The sequence below is a fragment of the Bicyclus anynana genome, chromosome 20 (genome assembly GCF_947172395.1).
Source record: "Bicyclus anynana chromosome 20, ilBicAnyn1.1, whole genome shotgun sequence".
NCBI lineage: Eukaryota > Metazoa > Arthropoda > Insecta > Lepidoptera > Nymphalidae > Bicyclus > Bicyclus anynana.
In genome coordinates this window covers 11,165,922-11,190,435 of record NC_069102.1, presented here as the reverse complement: position 1 = coordinate 11,190,435, position 24,514 = coordinate 11,165,922, and the positions used below count along the sequence as shown (strand labels likewise).

The window sequence follows — 24,514 nt, the reverse complement described above, 5'->3', positions numbered from 1 at the left end:
ATATTGATGAAAAGTATTATTTTGCCTTTTAAACAAATTCTTTAAAAGATCATTGTTAGATGATCACAAACGAAAATACGATGATAAACGATAAAGTGACTCATTATTTGAATGGTTCACCGAGATAAAATACTGCAGGTGAGATCACTCTCTGGATCTACTAAACCGATTCGGAAAATTCTTTTACCACTAGAAAGCCACGTTATTTGTGAGTATCATAGGCTATATTTTATCACCTTATTCTCGCGGGAACAATAGGGCGTGGGCCAGTACACAATATGTATGTATGTATTGTGCCTGTTCTAGGTTTATTGGAACAAATAGTATTTTGATCTTATGCTTAATGTTCCATCTTAGATTTTGTTATTCAATTGTCTACTATACGTATTTATTAATCATAATTGATTGGGGATTGAATAAAACAAGATAGTAATTTTAAGAAATTTATGATAAATATTAAATAGCAAACAATTACATAGCAATACTCGTAGCATTAATACTACATACATATTATGTGCACATTTATTGAGTAAATAAAAAAGAATCTATACTAATATTATAAAGAGGTAAAGTTTGTAAGTTTGTAAGTTTGTCACATTTTTTAAATGGGGTAATCTTCGGAACTACTGGTCCGATTTTAAAAATTCTTTCACCAGTAGAATGCTACATTATCGGGGAGTGCTATAGGCTATATTTTATATTGGTATCATATATATTAGCCGAGTTATCACAGTTTTTGTCATACAGGTCGGACCGAAAATCCTCTTAGGCAGACTTATTCGCATGCGCTGCCTTAACCATTGTGTAAAATTGAAATTAATGTATGGAGGCTTTATGTATCTTTAAAAGTTCTACAAAAAAGTCCGCGACACCATATACCTATCTTCTATACATTAGCAGATATAGTACCTTTTGTGTTTTAAAAATTATTAATTTTATATACTTAGGTTTGCGTCATTATTTATGCTACTTAACTTAAATCCTTATCAAAATAAATTATTTAATAATCACAAGGATATTATGGAGATAAGATTTGCCCTTTATAGTATGTTAATTAGTTAAATAGTTTCGGAGATAATACAAAATTTCTAAAAGGCGGAATGCCGCTTATGTTTAAGCGCCAACCGCCAAATTAAGTTGAACCTTCCTCTAAAGGTTTCTACGTATTTTATAGGGATCAGCATTTTTGGTTACTAAACTCTATGTAGGCGTTTTATCCATTTACCAATAGATGGCGTTGAGCAAAAACACCATATTTTTGTACGGCGCTAGGGAGATTTATGCCGACTACATGATGATCGAAATTGATTGTTCATACATTGGTGTTGGTGGTGAAAAATTTACTTAGATTTTGGCAAGTCGATGTTAATTGTTAATGATTATGTTCTACTTCTAGGCACGTACCACGTAGGTAGTTAAAGTTAGCTAGGTACTGTTTGTCTGACTCTGTATTTACGTATTTGCTTTTTAGATTTAGAAATAGAGATTAGAGATAGAGACATACTTTAAGTTTTAATTTATAGTTTAGATACGTCGTACTTTCTTTGTTTAGGTTCAGGTAATCAGGTTTAAACTTTAAATTCAAATAAATAATTTGTAATTTTATTTTATTCGTTTCGTTTCGACTTTCGACTTTCGTCATACGTATTTCGTGTAATTAGTTATTATTTCGTTTTATGGTATTATTTCGATTGTTGTGTATATAAATTAATTAAAACTTAGTAAGTGTAATTAAGTGGAGCCGTGATAGCCCAGTGGATATGACCTCTGCCTCTGATTCCGGAGGGTGTGGGTTCGAATCCGGTCGAGGCATGCACCTCCAACTTTTCAGTTGTGTGCATTTTAATAAATTAAATATCTCAATCGGTGAAGGAAAACATCGTGAGGAAACCTGCATACCAGAGAATTATCTTAATTCTCTGCGTGTGTGAAGTCTGCCAATCCGCATTGGGCCAGCGTGGTGGACTATTGGCCTAACCCCTCTCATTCTGAGAGGAGACTCGAGCTCAGCAGTGAGCCGAATATGGGTTGATGACGTGACGAAGTGTAATTATAGTGTTTTGTGTTAACTTAATTTTGTAAAAGATATACATACGTAGTCTATACTAATATTATAAAGAGGTAAAGTTTGTAAGTTTGTCACATTTTTTAAATGGGGTAATCTTCGGAACTACTGGTCCGATTTTAAAAGTTCTTTCACCAGTAGAATGCTACATTATCGGGGAGTGCTATAGGTTATATTTTATATTGGTATCATATATATTAGCCGAGTTATCACAGTTTTTGTCATACAGGTCGGACTGAAAATCCTCTTATAAAGACTTATTCGCTTGCGCTGCCTTAACTATTGTGTAAAATTTAAATTAATATATGGAGACTTTATGTATCTTTAAAAGTTCTACAAAAAAGTCCGCGACACCATATATCTATCTTCTATATATTAGCTGATATATAGAAGAAAAAAGGCCTTTTGTGTTTTAAAAATTATTAATTTTATATACTTAGGTTTACGTCATTATTTATACAACTAAACTTTAATCCTTATTAAAATAAATTATTTAATAATCACAAGGGTATTATGGAGATAAGATTTGCCCTTTACAGTATGTTAATTACTTAAATAGTTTCGGAGATAATACAAAATTTCTAAAAGACGCAGAAATTCCACTATATGACGCCCGGCGCTTTCATTTACGTAGTTCCCGTTCCCGTGTGAATATGGGGATCAAACATAGCCTATGACACTCGCAAATAACGTAGCTTTCTATTGGTAAAACAATTTTCCAAATCGGTCCAGTAGATCCAGAGATTACCTCCTACAACCACACGAACTTTACCTCTTTATATTATTAGCATAGAAGTCTCTATTTCTCTTGGTCATACCACCACTCTCGAAGGACTGGACCGATTTTGCTAAGGGTAGGAGTAAGATAGAGAAGTTACAGGGTAGGTTAGGGTACGGGTAGGGAAGCGTAGGGGTAGTGTAGGGGTAGGGTAGGTTTAGGGCCGGGTTTAGGGTAGTGGTAGGGTCGGGGTAGAGGTAGGGTAGTGGTAGGGTAGAGGTACGGGTAGGATAGTGAAGTGGCAGGGTAGGGGTAGGATAGGCGTGAGATAGGGGTACGGGTGGGATAGGGGTAGGAAAGGGATAGGGTACGGGGAGGGTACGGGTAGGATTGGGGTAGGGTATAGGTAAGGTAGGGGTAGGGTAGGGGTAGGGTCGGGGCAGTGGTAGGGTTGGGGTAGTGATAGGGTAGGGGTATGGTAGGGGTAGGGTAGGTTAGGATAGGTTAGGGGGTAGTAGTAAAATTGACATCGAATTTTACGCAGACGAAGTCGCGGGCGTCCGCTAGTATAGTATATACCTAGAACTCTTATAAGTCAATGGTACATATTTACTTATTTGTAATACTGTAACTTCGATTTAACGGTCCAATAGCGAACATTTCTCTATAATTGAACAATATTGTTGTGAGCACATACTAAAACTATGGTATACAAAAAAAATATCTGGCCTCAATTAGAATCATATGCACATTCCCAAGTACTTTAAATAAAAAGTTTAACATTTTGAGCTTTTATAACATAGACTAATAAAATAGGCAGACGGTATCCTCCTGTCAAACAGCTGAAGCACCATAATGGCGCCGAGTATCTATGTGTGCTTAATGGCGTGTACTTATGTATGCGAACTGGCAAGATTGGGGAGCGCCACCCGTTGGCTTTAGCTCAGGAGGTGTCTGGACTTTTTATTAAGTCTATGTTTTATAATAATAATTATTTTTGTGCGTTTAAAAATGTAAATCATTGGAATTTGGCCACTATCTTTGTATAACTATAATTAGTATTATAAAAAAATAAGTAAGGACTAAATAAACCACAAAAAGCGTAAAAGTTAGTAAATATAATAAGGCAAATCGTTTTAAATAATACTGTGATATAATCACCAAATCTGGCAGCAAATGAGTTTGTCAAGGTCTAATTCTCAGACTACAAGTTTGGAATTCTCCTAGCATTAATTTACTATGACATAGTAGTTACTTAAAAAAAGGTTGAAAATAAAAAAGGACTTGTACCCCATATTATAAACATGGATTAGGCTCAGTTTTCTTCAAGCAAAGTGAATTTTAAACAGTAGTTTAAATCTTAATCCATGTTTATAAATATGGCTGTTAAAGCTTTTCTTGAATAAGATGATATTTATGCCTATAACGGCATGATATCTCAGTACACTATCGTCTCTATACTCGTATTACATAGGCTATTTGATTTATAATGTAAAATAATACAGTATATTAAAAATAATAATTATTTTGATGACAAACAGTATATTATATTATACACAGTATAGTATATTATATCAGACTTTTATGATTAGTTCTAACTAATTTTTTTTTACTTTTTAACTTTTAAACTTCTTTTACTGGTTTAGTATCGACAGAACTCTGACATAACTATCAATGCTCTATGGCACACGTGAGCGCGATTTAAATACTGACTGACTGCCCGCGCATGTACATAAGTCTATTTCGAATTTAGAATATTGGCGCCACTTGAATTAAGTTATATTTCCAGTATTTCTATGTTGTTTTAACTTTGTTAGGTTACTTCTTATATTTTGTTAGGTTTCTAATGCTACTAACTAGCATTTCAAAAAAATACTAGTATGCAACCGTTTTTTAATTTTTGCAAACATCCATACATTCTTTGCTTTTTACGTATAAATTAGTTAATATTGACCTGATTTATTCGAATGTTTCATAAAAATTAATATATTCGAACCTAGACATCATCCCCATTGGTCTGAGGCTCAGGCACATACTACGAGTCTATAAGAAGTTTTTACTTCTGTCGGCCAAAAATGCGCGCCACGTCATATCTCGTAAAGACTAAATAATATTATATTATCGGCCATCATCACCGAACTGGAAATATCAGTCGTCAATCTGTGCAAAACCAAAAATTAAAAAAAAAATCGCTATCGAACTTCGCTTTTCGAATAAAAAAAAACGAAAGAGAGCGATATGTATATTTTTCTTCACAAGACCGCACATCGTAAGTCCTACTGACGTGTAATCCTAAAAACTAGCAGTTATATAACTTTTTTTTAAAAACTTAGCATCTGTATCGGTCTCAGACTAAATACATAAGGACTAGTATCGCACCCAAATTCACGAACAAAATTTTCTGCCATTTTCTAAGAAAAACGAGCTTAGATTTCATACATATCTTATACTAAACTAGCAGTTTTTGTTAGTTTTTTACACCATTTAACTACACAAAAAGGTATTTTTACGGAGGTTTTTAACCGACGGACACGATTGTAAACTATGAAACATCGATTCTATAGAGACAGTGTTTATAATCGCATAAGATCGATGATCATATACTTTGACAGAAAAATAATGTCTTGCGAGGCAGGTCTTTATCTAATTAGTCTGAGGTATCGTTAACAAACTCTGATGGTAGCTGGCGGTTACTTCTTTACCTTTTGCCAAGCGAAGATGCCGTAGGACAGGCCCGCGCCGAGGGCGAAGGCTATGACGTAGGGCAGGTACTTGAACGACGGGCCCGAGCGCTTCCTCATCAGCGTGGTGATGAACTTGAGCTTGCCGTCGGTGTACGGCGGGTAGCGCCCGCTGGGGATGAAATTATAGCGTTCAGATACAGGGGTGGATCCATTTACAAAAAGTGTGATAAAATAAAATGGACTGACAATGAAGTAAAATTCTAATTATTTTCATACAAATTAATACCTATAATATTTTCTGTAATATCTAACACGTTAATCACACTCATATTATGAAGTTGTAAGTTTGTGTGTAAGTTCTCACTTACACACAAATTTGTAAGTGTGTAAGTATGTTTGTTCCTCTTTTACGCTGCGGCTACTGGAGCGATTTGGCTGAAATTTGGAATGGAAATAGATTTCACTCTTAATTAACACATAGGCTACTTTTCATCCCGGAAAAATCCATGGTTGCCACGGGATTTGTGAAAAACTTAATTCCACGCGGACGAAGTCGCGGGCGTCCGCTAGTTTTTAATAGGTAACTTCCTAGTTTATACTATATAAGGAATAAAACAAATAAAATTCATTAAAATCCATTCATATACTATGCGTAGGTTTTGAGGTAAAAACCTTATTCGACTCGATTAAGGATCGCATTATTACAATGCTGATAAAGATAGTGAAATTAAACTTTTTTTTTTAAGTTTTAGGTAACAAAGTGTAATCTACCTAATTATGAACCTCAATGTCATTAACGTTTTTTTCCGTTTCTTCTACAAAGGGGTGAATATGTGGGTCAAACGAAATTTTCCACGTGGACGAATACATTTTCCACGTCGCGGGCATTTGCTAGTCATAAATTATGTCGTAGTTTAGGGTTATTGGCTTAAGTCGTAAACACCATAGTTTATACTTTACTTACTTACTTTTTCAACCCATATTTTGCTCACTGCTGAGCTCGAGTCTCCTCTAAGAATGAGAGGGGTTAGGCCACTAGTCCACCACGCTGGCCCAATGCGGATTGGCAGACTTCACACACCCAGAGAACTAAGGAAATTCTCTGGTATGCAGGTTTCCGCACGATGTTTTCCTTAGTGAAGGTTTAATTTCTTAAAAATGCACACAACTGAAAAGTTGGAAGTGCATTCCCCGGACCGGATTCGATCCCACACCTTCCGGAATCAGAGGCAGAGGTCTATCACGGGCTGGGCTATCACGTATCTAGTTTATAGTAAAAAAAATGAGACTCACGAGCCAAGCTTCTCCCCGATGGCGGCGAAGTTCCTCACTAGGCAGCTCTTCTTGTGCGTGAAAGTGTCGAAGGACGCCTTGCCGTGGTACGCGCCGATGCCGCTGTTGCCGACGCCGCCGAACGGCAATGTATCAACTGCATACATTTAACACTAGCTGATTATTTTATTTTACAGTAATTTCTGACATTGTATAGGGGTTAATATTATATGTATAGCTTGACAAATTCGTTCATAACACTCCCGATGGCGAGGAAATAATAAATTAGCAGGTTGTCGTACTCATTTTCGAATATGAATATCGTAATATGTCCCCCGTCGCCTCAGACTAAATACATAAGGACCTGATGTTTCATAGTTGTAATCGTGTTCGTCGGTTAAAGAGCTCCGTAAAAATACCTTTCTGTGTAGTTGATTGGTCTAAAAAAACAGCCAATAATATCTAGTTTAGTATAAGATATATATAAATATACCTAATTTAAGCTCGGCTTTTCCTCAAAAAATTACTGGTCTTACTCTTTATGTAATTAGTCTGAGCCCATCGCATATCATCGAAATGTCATCAACAAACTTGCCAAGCATTATACCTATTGTGCAAGCTTAAAATACATTTCTGTTAACATATAATCTACAAATAATATCTACTATAGCCAATCCGCTTATACGTGTCTTCGTTCGCTCATTACAGGGGTGGGGGATTTGTTGGTAGAGGGACTCCCCTCTGCCATCAAATCCCCCACACCCTCATGCTCACTCGAGCATGATGCGGCTGACTACACGCACGCCTGTCTGTGATTCAATAAAGAATGTATATTTTTTGTCAGACTTGGGTTCGATTACTCCTAAATTATATAATATAATTATATAATATTGTATTATATTTTTACTAAATTGGCTTATGTCAGAAGCGGTATTCAGTAACAAGGTTTTCATAACACAACAGTGATAATGTTATGAAAACCTCGCATTCGTTCTCTCTCTACACAATACCATAAATTGAGAGAGATCGAGACGAATTCGAAACTCTCACAGTTCATCTAAAACAACATTATCCAACAACGGAGTTACACGCACTACTGCCCCTGTAGCCAAGTGGAACATCGATTCTCTTTCTACGATCACAAACGCTTCGACAACTAGAAAAATGTATAGGAATGACAGATCTTGATCACGTAACCTGTCGATAGCAAAGTTCCTCTCTGACCTCTGATGTCACACACCGCACTCTTGTGCGAGCGCGCTTTATTAAGCGAGCGAAGACTCTAAGGGTTCATTCACACGCGCAGCATCTGCTACTGACGACTGCAGTCGGCGACGTCTCGGCGGCAGTCGACGGCAGTCAATGGCAGTTGTCGGTAGCAGTTGCCAGCTGCCGTTGGCAATGTGCTGCTCGTGTAAATGAACCCTTAGCGATTGACTATAGCAACATTATAATTACGTGTATTAGATGTATAGGCTAATGCAATAAACTCAAGCAGCGCGAAGAAGAGAATAAAATGCGAGTTATCTATAATACTTAATTAGTTAAGATTTCATAATTATATTTATTTACAAAAGTAAATAGTTAATTTGTCCATTAGCACCGAGAATAAGATAATTATATAAAGCCGTAATATGTTGGATTTGGATAAGAGAAACCGTTGAGTTACCTGTTTCTTCTCTTGGTGGAATTTTATATACAAATTGTTGGTTGCCTTGGTTATTTCTTTTGAATGTTGGTATTCTTTCGAATTATTATTTTGTAAATCTATGGTAGGTAGAAGTAAGGAGAAACGTCTTGGAGACAAGTGGAAAGTGTCCATCTATTCAAAACTCTGCAATATGGCGCTAACATAGATATGAATATGAGTTATAAAGAGAAGTGTACTGAGTTAACCATTTGACTCCTAAACGGACGACCGGTCGCACATCGTATCCGTTACGTGTTATGTAAAAAAATATAACTACCACTAAGGTCAATAGGCGAGCACAGTATCATGCTCCGCGCGATAGAGGAATATAAAGATTTCTTAAATGGCTCACAACGGTAGATTAAACCGCATTCCCTGACTGTCGGCTTCTTCAACACAGACGGACTTTTCGATAAAATACTCGCGGGCAGCGAATGGTTAAAAAAATATTTGGTGACCACTCTAATCTTACGCATTTTTACCATCGAGTTACTTTGTACGTACTAGAAAGGACACCACTCATTACTGCTAACTAGAACTGCGGCGATATCGCCACACTTCAAAGTATCTTGCTAGCTTGCAGCACGACGTAATTTATGGCGCTTACAACGTTTTTAGTTACAACAAAAGTTTTTATGTGATCATACACAACAAATTGTAATAGTATGGGTAGAATCAACTAATATTTTAACGCTGCAACTAATACTTCAATCAGCCAGTTCTGCATTAACCCTCGCTGTTCTTTAATTACAAAAATATATTTAACAAAAAAATTAAACCGACTTCAAAATCACGAAAATATACTAAAAAGCGAAAAATAATATCGCAGGTGCTACTTCTGAGCACTTTGAAGACGGTGTCAACCCAGTGACGTATGAATTAAAGTCGTTTCTGGGTCATTCCACGTCAAATCGACCAATAGTTGGACTCGACCCCTTTCGATTTGGATAAATTTTGGTCAGAAGTTTTCTTTTATCCTATAACGAAGTTCTGCCGAAGAAAAAAAATTAAAAATTTTTTTTTCAAAAGTTATGCAAAATCCAAAATTTCACTATTTTCCATATTTTTTAAATTTATGTTTTAAAAATCTCGAAAACTATTGCAATTAAAAAAATCGCTTATGGTAAACTTCAAAGGGGATACTTGGGGCTATTAAAAAAAAAAAATCCAAAAAAAAATTTTGAAAAATCTCCAATTTGTGAAATTTTGAATTTTTGAAAATTGTCAAAATTGACCGTCGACAATAAATTTTTGGCTCAAATTTTTTTGTGTACTACCTTGTACCAATCTTAAAAGATCCTGAAATTTTTGGAACTGTGTTTTTTGTTTTTTCAAAAATATGAATTTTTGAAATTTGTTAAAAAAAAAATTTTTCTTAATTTTTTTTTTTTTTAATCAGTTTGGCGAATCGCGTAATTTTGATATTTTGAACAGTTGAAATTTCATTTAGTGGCATAATGATGAGAAAAAAAACATTAATGATATTTGTTTATTATTGGTTATTAATTTATTTAATAGGGCTTTTTACGTGTAAGTTTACTTGACATTCTGTTACTAAAATTTTTTTTCTTCAATTCTTCAGTTACTGTTGTTGCTCCTTTTCTTTTTCTTAACCTGAAAAATGTTAATATGACTTAAATCTTTAAATCCAAACTTAAAATAGATAAAGTACTAATACAGAAATTTCAGATTTTTACCTGCTTTTAATATCTGGTTCTTCAACGAACTCGTAGATATCTGTATTTTTTAACCGGAAATCCTTTCCTTCCTCAGATGAGGATGAGGTTTTTACTCTCATCACATCACTTGAAATGGGAATAGCGGCATGACAATTTCGGATTCCTTGTACTGGCAGAGCATTTTTAAATTTCTGGTTAAGTTTTTTTTGAGTACGCTGAATCTGCTCATTTGAAACAAAGTCACAATTGATTCCGTGAACATTTTCTTTTGCCCATTGGAATAGCTCATCAGGTGTTTGAATTTGGTCGTAAATTTTTTCTCATCATTATGCCACTAAATGAAATTTCAACTGTTCAAAATATCAAAATTACGCGATTCGCCAAACTGATTAAAAAAAAAAATTAAGAAATATTTTTTTTAACAAATTTCAAAAATTCATATTTTTGAAAAAACAAAAAACACAGTTCCAAAAATTTCAGGATCTTTTAAGATTGGTACAAGGTAGTACACAAAAAAATTTGAGCTAAAAATTTATTGTCGACGGTCTATTTTGTCAATTTTCAAAAATTCAAAATTTCACAAATTGGAGATTTTTCAAAATTTTGTTTTGGAATTTTTTTTTTTTAATAGCCCCAAGTATCCCCTTTGAAGTTTACCATAATCGATTTTTTTAATTGCAATACTTTTCGAGATTTTTAAAACATAAATTTAAAAAATATGGAAAATAGTGAAATTTTGGATTTTGCATAACTTTTGAAAAAAAAATTTTTAATTTTTTTTCTTCGGCAGAACTTCGTTATAGGATAAAAGAAAACTTCTGACCAAAATTTATCCAAATCGAAAGGGGTCGAGTCCAACTATTGGTCGATTTGACGTGGAATGACCCTTCTGAGAGAACCACGGGGAAGAGCTCTTTAAATCCTAAAAGTTTATTATTTAATCGGCTTTAGTAAATGCTTCACTGTGTTGGCACCGCCTTCAAAGTAATCAGAAGGTATCACATGCAATGTTATTTTTCGTTTTTTAGTTTATTTTTGTGATTTTGAAGTCGGTTAAATATTTTTGTTAAATATATTTTATTTTTCTGTTTTTAGTGTGTCCTACCATTTAAATAAATGGGCAATTTCGTTATTTTCATTTTAGCACAAAATTACTCAACCGATTTTCATGAAAATTAAATTGGACCGATCTGGAAGTTATACTCTTTCAAACAAAAAAGAATTTATAAAATTGCTTAAGAAATGACGAAGTTATGCGGTAACAAACATTATAAAAAAACGTAACTCAATGATTTTGACAGACATTTTTCCATACACCTAGACGGTTCTCCTCATCTCCAGCCTCCATATATCATACCTCCCATATGCATGAGCGTGTCGTTAACACACATTCCACCACTGCTCGTGTTCTCCGTTAAATTCCTCCGAGTCGCCTCGTCTGTGGTGAACACGTAGAACACCAACGGTTTTTCCCTACCACAGATAACATAAACCGCCACCGTTATACAACCATAGATTATATAGATGCTATAACTGCTACAGGCATAGACAAGTTGTCAGAAGATAAAAATATTAATCAAAGACAAGTTTTAGTACAAATATAATATAGTTTTTTTTTTACTATAAAAATTACATTTAATTTTAATCATTTGATACAAAAAAGAAGAGTATTAATATATTAAAAGAGTATATTCAAGAAATAAGATTTTTTAAAATTAATTATATTACAACAGTATTTGAGAAACTCATTCTACTTACAAAATACACATAATACGATAAAAAAAATGAAAAAACCCATCACCACCACCACCATGTGCCCCATTCAACACCAATACAAGCATACAACTTCCATAAAAATATAAACACTATCATACAATACACCATCACCACATAACATCACATAGAAATATGTTAATCTTTGTAATAGTCTTACATTCATTGAAGCTCAGTAAAGTAAAATAAAAATATTGCAAAGGACTAAACTGTAGTCCGTTAAACTTATAGCTTGGCAAGTTTGTTGATGACACTCCCATGATATGCGGGCGACGGGGAGGGAAGGATTGACGGGTGGTAAGTCGTGCACGCGGGGCAGAGACTGAGAAGTGGGGGGCATCAGTTATGGGTTTATATGTCATTGCTACCCGCCTCCCGGCCCCCGCGAACCATAGTGAGTGTTACGAACGAATTTGCCAAGCTATAGTCTCCTCGTGTGCTTTTTACAAAGTTTTGGGCGTATGACGACAAACGCGTTAAGAGGCGAAGAAAGAACCATTCCTCGCGTTTTTTTTTTAATTTTATTTTTACTTGTTTATCCTCGCATGCTATAGTCATACTTCCCGCCACTGTGTCACGCAGACGAGGATTGAGTTATGCGTACAATCAAAATAATCCAGGTGACGTCAAGTCTAAACACATGTGTGTGTATACTTAATATATACTCGTCGTATCACACACACATGAATTTAAACAGTAATTTAAGATGACGTAATGTATTTCAATGCCATGAGAAAAAAAGTTATTAAAAACCAGGTTAATGTACTGCAAAACACTGTATGTGGCTGAATTGTTCGCTATCTTACTATAGAACCGAAAATTGTATGATTTAGTAATAAGTTTATATATGAGAAACCGTAAAGCATACAATAGGAAGTTATAGGGAAAAATTCAGTCAGTTAACTAAACCAACTAGTAAGTAGGACCAAACTTTTGATTATTATTTATTACTTATTAGAGTCATAATTGCGATAGTACAACACATATTCCCGATAAATTATAAAATAATAATAATTCTCAAACTTAAAATAATTAAATATAATTTCACAACACGAATCTATTGACCTCTTATAATAAATAGACGCACAATCATGTAGAAAATTTCACTGGCCCAATTTACTTTGACAGTTTTAGAATTATTAGTAAAGAAAATTATACAAAAAAGGCCTTTAAATATAGTCCACAATTCAATAAAATCCCAAATTCATAGCTAATTCAACCTTAAGGATTTAGTTTAAGGTTGAATATGCAAATGCGACTACTTGAATTGAGTGCCAAGAAGTTGTGTTTGGCACTCATTGAATGGGGACGTTTTTTGGTCGCTGATTGTGCATCCACTTTTTAATAGGAGATCTCATTAATTTCAACGCAAATAAGGTGTGAGATTTCTGTAATTAAATTACTTTTCTTTTAAGAGACTAATGATAGTCTCTATCGTAGTATTGCAAGTTATTAGTCTCAATAGTTTGGTTCTACGTGTATGGACTCCTATACGTCTCCTTACCGCCATAGAACATGATCGTATCGTTCACACAGAGAGATCCTGAGCGTGTCTGCTCTGTGAACAGCGTGTGTATCTTGCTTTGCCGGCTGAAGAGATATAGGACTAATGGATGCTCCCTGAAATAGTCCTATCTTCATTGTAACTGCATCGCATACGAAATTTGCGACATATGGAATTTTATTAATATTGGTTTTGCCTTGCCCAGGTGGTTGAGGCATCAAACACTACAGTAATGCTTAGGCGTTGTGGTGTGTTGGGGGGGTTTTTTTTTTAACAATTTTAACGTAAACGAATTTCTTTCTTATTATAAGTATTATAATATTGCTTGAAGTTTAAATTGAATATTACCATATATAGATGGTGGATATAAAACAATGGTAAATGAAAAGTTTTTTTTACTGTAAACTACATGAATAAACAGAATTCCATGCAGTTTTCACAGGAAGATTAAATTTAGATTGGTTCAACATTGATGAATTTTTTTTAATCGAAATCGGTAAATTTAAATTTTATAAATTTAAAATAAGTAAAAAAAAGATTATCCGTCATTCTGGCAAGCAAAAAATTATCATTTTTGGAAACTAAAGACTTTGTATGCTAATTAAGTCTCAACCGTTTTATGATGTACAATGTTTATGATGATCCCACATTATGATGCAAGGAATCAAATTAGCCGGTGAAAACAATAATGCAATCAGCATTTTCAAAATAGAATTTTGAATATTAATTCAATTATTACCTTGAAACAGTTTTATCATAAGGTCAAAACATTAACTAAAATTAAAACATGAATGTTACAGAAGATTATGCGAGAATTTAAGAAAAACATTATTTTCACCGCTTAATTTAATGAATAAAAAAAACATGTAAATCAAGTGTCAAATAACATGTGTTGCAGCGTAGACAAAAGTAAATAGACAGATGTTTGAAGAACCGCTTGATACAGTACATTAAAAATAAATAAAAATTTATAACAAGTTGTCAAATTCGTTTCGACAAGTAATGTGCATTCATTTTGACTATAACATAAATTACCGTCTCTTTTTTTTTACAGATGTTTACTTATGTTCTTATTCTAGATTTGCTATGATAGACGCTATCTGTCTATTTACCTGTTTGTCTACGTGCCATACCAAAGACATCAGACAATTCCCTCTCACAAACACAAATACACTTTTAGACATACCAACACAAACACCTTAACAATTAGACATAATCTTTCACTCTTCTACACAGCAAGCACCACCCATCATGATGGTAATGTAATGAAAAAACCAGTCAAAAATTACTGTATCCTGTAAAATTAATGGCCAAAGTTATAAAAACCCAAAAATCGTTGCAAATACAACCTTATCAGTACTGCATAAGGTAGATTTTAAATTGACGTAACCCAAAAGCAAACTCCCGCAATTATTATTAATCGGGTCGTAATGATGCTTGTGAATGCAGACTAATTTGAAATGGCCCCAGTTTAAGTATGAACTCCATTTTGATTTGTCTTTATTTAATTTAATTACATACGCAATACATTTACATATTACAACGAAAATTTTCATTTAACTTAAATTTAATTAAAACAACAAATTCTTGTCAAAAGTGACATTTTAATTTTTGACCTAGGAACTCTCGGATTTATGTTCAAACCCTGAAATATCGAGGCATAAAATGAAAAAAAAAAAACATTATCAATATATTTTTAATTTTTATCTAGGTTCAATAAATGCTTCTCTGTCTCTTGAATATTATTAAGTAACTAAAAACAGAAAATATTACTTTTTTTTCTTTTTTCTATGCATTAAAATTGCTAACGATCTCGAAAGAATTCTTATATTTTTATTAATTAGTAGATTTCTAACTAAAAATATAAAAAATATTTTTTGCACGAATACATTGACATTGCTAAGGATCTAGAAACGATTTATATGAATATTTAAGGTATTGATTTTTTTGTTTACTAAAAAACAAATCAAAATGATGTCCAATCATATTGCGTAAATTGCTCAGTGTTATACGACCAAGATGTGGTGTGTACCAAACATACCTGTCATTGATGAATTTGATGGCCTCGTATGCGTTGTCGACGGGCACGATGGGCAGAATTGGACCGAATATCTCGTCCTCCATTATTTTGTCGTTGAGTGTAACGTTGGCCAGTACAGTTGGTGCGATGAATCGGTCCTGCGCGTCATAACGACCGCCGAGCACTACTTTGTCTTTGCTCGCTTCTAATAATGATTGCAGGCGGCTGGAAATCATTGATAGAAGACGTGAAAATTCCAATATGGCGATTCAATAACGAAATATAGAGGACATATCCCAATTTTGTACGCAGGCTGGGCTTTTATTCCGAGTGACAACTAAGCAGAACAAATTATTTTTATCTTAAAAGAACATAAAATATAGGGCTTAAAATCCAAAATATTTTTTTTTTTTTAATTAATTAAATAAAATGTATTTTATTAACTGACAACATTAATTAAGAATTTTTCATGGCAACATGCCCGTAATTCACACTCTGACAGATTGACAATGATCTTCTCGCAGTAGCATTCGTTTACGGCGTTTTTAAAGCCATTTAGGGATTTTTTTTTTGTTTAATGCTTCTCCGTCTACGATTTTGACAGCTTACACCGGATATGAATTCAATTACAGGTGTTTATAATGGCTGTTTTAAACACTTTTACTGTCTATGTTTAATTTGTAGACAAGGGAGCGAAACAAAAAAATATTTATCTAATTTGGGTATAAATTATAAAGGCCCAATTTGGGACATCGACATGACATGGTTAGGCACATTTTGTTGTCGTTTGTAAAGATGTGAACATATCTACTCATATTTTTATTTATTTATAAATACTCTATTGCAAAGGTAACAAAAAAATAAAAACAAACAGACTATACAGAAATGTGCAGTGAGCGCTCTTAGGTAGACCGAGAAATATACTATACATATGTCAATTAATTATAATAAATGTGTTTGGTCCATGTTAACAAGTTAATAAACTTATTGAGAGTTAATATTAAAATGCTATCCCCAAGTTAATTGTAAAATTAAAAACAGAAGCTAGGAAATCAGGAATTATTACTAATAATAATTTAAACACGAATTAATATTCTATCTAGTAAATAAATTCATTATACAAGAGTATTACAGCTAGCTCTAACAGACTTGGCTATTACTAAATCCTTTGTTGCAATTAAAGTTAATTTGATCATTAAAAACATTATTCAAAGTGTCTGCGAAAAATTGTATGCAAGAGATAGTTAGGTGTATTTTAAAATAATGACATTCTAAATAGAAAGTACCACGAAAGAATTACCACCGTATGTCGGATAGATTTTTTAAAATTTTGTTTTTGTCATTTGACTTATAATAGTTTGGATAATCGATAAGTGAAGGTGCTGGAATGGAGACCCCGCACCGGAAAACGCAGTGTTGGTCGACTCCCTACTAGGTGGACCGAGAACATGAGCGGGTTACAGGGAGCCGCTGGATGCTGGCGGCTCGAGACCGTTTTGTTTGGAAGTCCATGCAAGAGGCCTATGTCCAGCAATGGACGTCCATCGGCTGTTAATGATGATGATGATGATGAAACCACATTGATTCGACTTTGATTAGAAAACAGAAAAAAAAGACTCGATTAGTGAAGTCTTTCGATCGTTATCGTGACCACATACATCCTGTATGTCATCCACATAATATACACAGTTGTCCAAGACAAGAACTTTTAGTAGTTAGAATAAAAAAACTGACATTAAATTGATCATGAGTGACAAAAAAAACTTCCAACATTTGTGTGCACAACATACGATAAATAGAAGATATTTAAAGTTCGAAAAATCACTCGGTTTTTGCTTGAAGTGCACCCACCTCTGGACACTGCCAAAACGTATATCGACACACAAGCCGAACGTACAACCTCCTCCTTTTTGGAAGTCGGTTAAAAAGGCCCTTAACATTATATTAATTCTTACATAGTACAGAGTATTTATCAAAAGCCTTACCCAAAATGCCTGCTATTGATGATTCTGCATAGATCCGGTGATTTCTGAGCATCTTCGCCGTACCATTCCTTTAATATCTTTCTGGAACACTCCACGAATTTGTCCTGAACCTCTTTGGAGCACAACACGTAGTCTGGGGCGATGCACGTTTGTCCCGCGTTGATGAATTTACCCCAAAGAACACGCTTTGCCGTTATCTCAATGTCTGTCGTGTTGTCTATGAACACTGGACTGGGAAATAAAAAAAAAAATGATGAGGAAAATGATTACCAGAACAATACTTAATAGCTGGCAACAACGCCGGCCCGAAGTAGATTTTAAAATGGAGCGAGATCCAATTATGGCGCCTCTCCTGTTTGTTCCTAATAATAATATGTAGATACCTAAACCAAATTATGAGTGTAAAGTAAGAATGGAACGCGAAGATCTTGACCATACTCTGGGGTGACCAATTGAAAATCAGTTGAGTAGGATTATCATTTTGGCGTCCTCTAGGATTTGGCACCTGGAGCGGAGCGAAATCACAGAATACATTATACAATACGCGAAACTAACAAACTGCTTCGTGGGTTTAGATAAAAAAATACATATTACTTGTGGTAATTCAAGATGGTATGAAGTAATGAAAAAATGCCTAAAGCCGCAATAGCTTTATGGTGAAGAGGGACGTCTCACAGCGAGAGGTCACAGGTTCGATCCCTGAACTCCTGACAGATTTGCTGACTAATTGGAGGGAAAAAATCTTTAATTTACGAGTGAAGCTTTCTCTGTAATCGGATTGTAAGTAAAAGTAACAAAAATTGGCTTCACTTCAACAAGATTTACTCAAAATCTCATTAACCAATGTAATCTTATTAACCTATTAACAAAAAATGCGTTAAGTGGATTAGTACCGGCCCAATGATAAAAATACGATAAGTAAGTACTTACAAATTAAAATCGAGATTAAACAATGTTAACGGTATTCGTTAGACCGCGATTTTAATAAATAAAATTATTATTTATCTTTTACTAGCGGACGCCCGCGATTTCGTCCGCGTGAAAACCTACCTCTACCCTACCCTAGTCCCACCCTACACCTACCCTACTATACCCTTTCTCAATCCTACCCTATCTCTAACCTACTCCTACCCTAAGTATCCTATGTCCGTCTCCTGATGTTCTAAGCTAGATCTCCACTAATTTTCAACCAAATTGGTCCAGCCGTTCTTGAGTCATAAAGTGTAACTAACACGACTTTCTTTTATATATGTAGATTTATGATTATTTATTAAAATTGTCTTTCAAACGTAAAGGGTTGTTTTGTATTGCAAGTAGCTACATTTATTTTAATCACTAACGGGGGGGCTATCACCTTTCCCCTTTGAAAACTACTACAACTTGCTTAAATGCTAACTACAATGCGCTATAATAAACCATCATATACTCATAAACAAATATATTTTGTTTTCTTAATGGGGAAATTCCTCATGGGCACCCGTTTAATCCTACTAATAATATAAACGCGAAAGTATTTATGTATGTTATTTGTTATTTGCGAAACTGATGGTTATTATAGTGTGAAAGTTACTTTTTCACGTCGTGAGTACTGAACCGAATTACAAAGGCTACTTTTTATCACGGAAAAAATTCATATTTATTTTTTGTGGGTAACACCGCAGGGCGCAGCTAGTTATATACTAACCTCTTTCCACCTAGTTCCAATGTGACAGGAGTAAGATTCTTGGTCGCAGCGGCATAGACAATCCGGCCGACGTTGGTGCCGCCCGTGTAAAAGATATAGTCGAACTTTTGCTTCAGAAGCTCAGTCGTCTCTTCTGGACCACCTTCCACTACCACAAAGGCGTCCTAAAAATAAATTCGACTATTATTAGCCTTGATATTGATGTTTTTTTTTAATATTCAATTTTTGGTGGAATGTTCTTATGTTATGAACAGGCAAAAAGGCAGAAAGAACAGACCGTCATCTAAGATAGATAGAAGTGGGGATACTTGGAAGGTTACATAATAATGACATGCCGTAGACTCCTTAATGGGATCTCAGCGGCGTCACCGAGGGCAAGAACAGAAGCATCGCCTGATGAGGCCCAAAGGCAGAAACAGAAGAGATGGGCGAAACGACTCTCTAAGGGCGTCTCCTCTGAGACACAGACCTCGGCTTAGAAGGCCGTATCAGTCCGGTAACCCTCGAGATAGCGAGTTAAAAAACTCACGTCCGGGTGACGTCAGACATCGGGGACCTCGTCTTCGCCGGCGAAGCATTGTCGGTCATTATGTTATCGTCAGGATCGTAAAGGACGTTTTTCGGGCGTCTAGATCTAAAATCGGCTTTTAAATCTATGTGTATCATGAGTGTGTGTGTACACTCACATTATCTAAGTATTTGGGCAATGTTTCAGCAATGAACTTGGCACTGGCCACCGCCAGTTCGCTGGGCTTCAGGATCACAACGTTGCCAGCGGCTATGGCACCAGCGAAGGGCAGCAGGAGTAGTTGCAGGGGGTAGTTCCACGCTCCGATGATGAGCACCACGCCGTAGGGGTCGTTGAATATGACCACGTCGTCCATCATGTTCACCAGACCTTTGGGTGGCTGCGGACAATGTGAAATACTGTTTATTTATTATTGTTTTTCGGGCGTATTTTGTATGTGTGTACCTATGTAATATTCTTTATTACTTCATATTTTCCAAACCGCTGAACGGATTTACGTAATTAAGATATTTGTTAGATTTGTCTTAATACACAAGTGTTCTCAGATATGTAAATTAAAAAAAAAAAACAAACACGACGAGGATGAGTTGCTATAGTTTATAGGTAAAAAAAATATTTTGTTCGAATATTGCGATATGGGTATCAAATTCATATCATAGCCATATTAAAAAAATAATCACTACTTATACAAAATTTAGGTGCGAACAGGATTAGCAGTCGGGTATTCTAATTTTTTTATTTATTTATTACCCGACTGCAAGAAGGGTTATTTTTCGCGCGTATCTTGTATGTATGTAATATTCTTTATTACTTCATATTTTCCAAACCGCTGAACGGATTTACGTAATTAAGATATTTGTTAGATTTGTCTTAATAACACAAGTGTTCTTAGATATGTGAAGTTAAAAAAAACCAACACTACGAGATGTGAGACCTTTTAGACTTGAGGTGAAAAAACTTTTTTTTTCGAATATTGCGATATGGGTATCAAATTCAAGGGCTCATCAAGAGGATTTCAAAATGGTATATGATGGCCATATTAAAAAAACCTACAATTAGAAAAAAATGTATACCTACGCCCGGCGGATGAGAGGTGCGAGCAGGTTAGGTAGTCAGGTATTTAATTTTTTTAATTATTATTTCAAAAGTTATTTTATAAGAATAACTACCAGCTGATACAGTATCATATTTTCCTGAGCCAAAGGTTGCCTGGAAGAAATCGCTATTAGCGATAATGATAAGGCCGCCTTTTATCCTGCTTTCTTCATAGTATGTCTATATTTCTTCTGTTTTTATAATTTTGGTGTAAATAAACTTTGGTTCAAAATTATTTAATTTATGTTCGTAAATGCTGAAGTCAAATAACAAAATTGTTGTATAATAACCGATCTTAATACGTTTAGAAATACGGGCGAAGATGTGTTGTTTGATATGTGGAAAAAAAAAATGTAAGAAAATTGCTATCACAAAAACGTATCTGCAAAGTTAAGTCCGTATTACAAACCGCTGCAGTATGCTCTCATCAAAAGAAAATTCCAGACGCAATGCATTTAAATACCGAAAGCGCAATCAAAATCAGATTAGTAGTTTCCTTTTTAGATAAAAAGTACTTTTTTGCTAATACAAACATACTCATATATTTTTACTTTAAGTTTGTACAATTAACGATCAACTATAGGACCACTCATAAAAGTTTGAACTTTGTACGTATAGCCTCAGACATAAGGACTAGTATCGCACCCAAATTCACAAACAAAATTTTCTGCCATTTTCTAAGGAAAACGAGCTTAGATTTCATACATATCTTATACTAAACTAGCAGTTTTTGTTAGTTTTGTTACACATTTAAATACACAAAAAGGTATTTTTACGAAGGTTTTTAACTGACGGACACGATTGTAAACTATGAAACATCGATTCTATAGAGACAGTGTTTATAATCGCATAAGATCGTTGATCATATACTTTGACAGAAAAATAATGTCTTGCGAGGCAGGTCTTTATCTAATTAGTCTGAGACGTATAGCAGACAACCTAAAGCAGGAATGTGACGAGTCATCATGAAAAGTACGTATAATTTACAATGCAAATGCAAAATGAGCTGTAGTTTTTTCCAGTAATTGCTTGCTCGTTTCGTTTAATAGAGTTGTTACAGACGGCAACAAAAAATGGACTTCGGATAAATAAATATGCGTATTTTGACGGCATCCGTGGCGCAGTGGTATGCGCGGTGAATTCACAAGACGGAGGTTCTGGGTTCGATCCCCGATTAAAGTCCCGGTGTGACTGGTGGGCGGCTTCGGCCGTGGCTAGTTACCATCCTACCGGCAAAAACGTACCGCCAATGCGTAGATTTTGCTTTTTATTTCCCCATGCATATTTTTAAGTTATAGTAACGCGTTTATTTTTATAGTAATGCATATATTTTAATCCTATTAATAATATACGCATTACTATAAAAATATATGTCCTCAGTGCCTGAAGACAAAAGTCTTCGAACAGTGCGTGTTGCCAGTGATGACCTATGGTTCCGAGACTTGGTCGCTAACTATGGGTCTCATAAGAAGGCTCAGAGTCACACAGCGGGCGATGGAACGAGCTATGTTAGGAGTATCTCTGCGTGATCGAATCAGAAATGAGGAGATCCGCAGAAGAACCAAAGTCACCGACATAGCTCAACGAGTTGCGAAGCTGAAGTGGCAATGGGCGGGGCACATAGTGCGAAGAGCCGATGGACGTTGGGGTCCCAAAGTGCTGGAATGGCGACCCCGCACTAGTAAGCGCAGTGTTGGCCGACCCCCCACCAGGTGGACTGACGACATCAAGCGAGTCGCAGGGATTCGCTGGATGCAGGTGGCTCAGTATCGTGATGTTTGGAAGTCCCTACAAAAGGCCTATGTCCTGCAGTGGACGTCCATCGGCTGATATGATGATGATGATGAATAATATACGTTGTTTATGCTTTGCAATACGCTTGTTGTCTCTCTCTCTCTCTCTCTGTTCTTAATATGCATTATTATCAAACTCAAAGGTCAATAACCAGTCACTGCATAGTGATTAGGAACCGAAAAGAAATACAATAAATAACACAAGTATATCTACTGATAACGCGACAGTGACATTGGTTGACTCGATTGACCTTTTAGATAACTAGCTATTGCCCGTGGTTTTGTTTTGTAGAATGCGGAACATTCCAGTATAAGACTCCGCGCCACGAAAAAAGTCCCGCGGCTATGTCCTGAAGGCGCTGTCTCTAAAATTGACAGCGCCTTACACAAATGACAATAAAACCGCCATTACCAAATGACAGTGAGCGCTATTAACACATTAGACCCGCGTCTACGGGACTTGTTTCGTGGTACGGAGTATATATGTATTAGGTACCTATGTTTGTAATTTTCCGCGTAATCTTAATCTATATCATCGCGTAATCATCCTTGAAAATTATGAGTAGGTATACCTACCATAAAAAAAGAATTTCGTTATTTTTTATTCAACTCTTTCAAGTTTCAACCGATTTCAAAAGAGAGAGACGAATATTTTAGCATTCTATGGATTCACCGTGCAGGTGCCGGAGAGAGAAAAACGCCAAGCAAAGTCCAAGTCGCCATTCCAGCACCTTGGGACCCCAACGGACTTTGAGCCTACTTATGAGGCCCATAGTTAGCGACCAAGTCTCATTTTTATAATAGGTACAATTAAACATATTCGTAAGCGGTTAAGTCGTTTGTTATCAATGCTTCTATATTCAAAACGTATGTACCTACACAATAACTGATTGGTGCCAAGTCATGTTTGCCTTCTATATCCGTAGCTGTGTTTGTATGACACAATGGTAACTCAATTTTATGCATTCGCAATAACCTGACGAGTTATTCTGTGAGGATGTTTGTTTAATTCGAATGTGTGAGTTTCGAATTCGTTTCTCTCTCTCTCTCTCTCTCTCTCTCTCTCTTACTGGTTAATGACATTAAAGATAGAGAGATATAGAGAGAAAAGCAAAACACGTGCAGATGATGCAGAGTAAAAATATCCTTCCTCTAAAAGACAAATTAAAGGCTTCCTTTTGAATTTTTGGTCTTAGGGAACCCAATCGAGATACTTTCCCTAATATATTATTAAATAAAAAAAATAGTAATTTTTCGACATTGTACTTCGTTGCTGTTTATTCGGACTTATAAGGAAAAAGAATAAGTGAACATCAATGTAAAGGATTTTTAACATATTTTTCATACTACTAAGTTAAATTACCGAGTTATTTTGCAGGGCCATTTTGCGTTGGCCTTGTAACACAACAATTTGATGATCGTTCAGATTAAAAACGAGTCACAAAAAATTTAATTGCACAATGAATAAACAAATACATCCATTTCAAATACCAAATTTAGCCCAAAAATTTTCATTTCCTCATATTTCATTTATTGAATTTTAAAATTATTACCCCCCCCCCCCCCCCCCACGTACATAGTTACCGTTCCCATGGAGATGCTGAGATATAAATAGCCTTTAACACTCACAAATAACGTGGCTTTCTATTGCTAAAAGAATTATCAAAATCAGTTCAGTAGATCCAGCGATTACCCCCTACAGACTCTTCTTTAACCAATGATAATTTTATACTATAAATCGGTTACGTCCCTACAAAATTACCACAAAAAGTGATCCGAATAATAGGCTACAACACTGAGCGCACACATGCACAATTTTAGTCTTTAATTCCATTATATATTTATGTATATATAGTTTTTACACATCCTGAACACACAACTCGACATTGTAAACGATATTTAGGTATTATTTGTTTAAATAACGTTCGTTGTTGACCACAATTAACATTAAGTTGTGTGTTTTCATGCGCATGTAACATCTAACAGTATTTAACATCATTGTCTTTAACTCTTTAAAATATTA

General features: G+C 35.1%; 1 protein-coding gene across 5 annotated transcripts in view; it reads right to left on the bottom strand.

Annotated features, from left to right (window-relative positions):
- LOC112057294 (aldehyde dehydrogenase, dimeric NADP-preferring) overlaps nt 1–24,514 on the bottom strand; it is a 58,229-nt gene that overhangs the window by 7,102 nt on the left and 26,613 nt on the right. For 3 of the 5 annotated variants that reach the window (XM_024097787.2, XM_024097803.2, XM_024097811.2), the window contains exons 4-10: nt 19,761–19,982; nt 19,075–19,238; nt 17,391–17,621; nt 15,427–15,630; nt 13,386–13,501; nt 6,761–6,896; nt 5,486–5,636 (exon numbers count right to left, since the gene is read on the bottom strand). In XM_024097787.2, coding sequence (XP_023953555.2) covers nt 5,486–5,636; nt 6,761–6,896; nt 13,386–13,501; nt 15,427–15,630; nt 17,391–17,621; nt 19,075–19,238; nt 19,761–19,982 — 1,224 coding nt within the window. Of the gene's footprint in view, nt 1–5,473; nt 5,637–6,760; nt 6,897–11,465; nt 11,582–13,385; nt 13,502–15,426; nt 15,631–17,390; nt 17,622–19,074; nt 19,239–19,760; nt 19,983–24,514 lie in introns of those variants that run through there. The other 2 variants (XM_024097793.2, XM_024097797.2) reach the window with 2 other exon arrangements.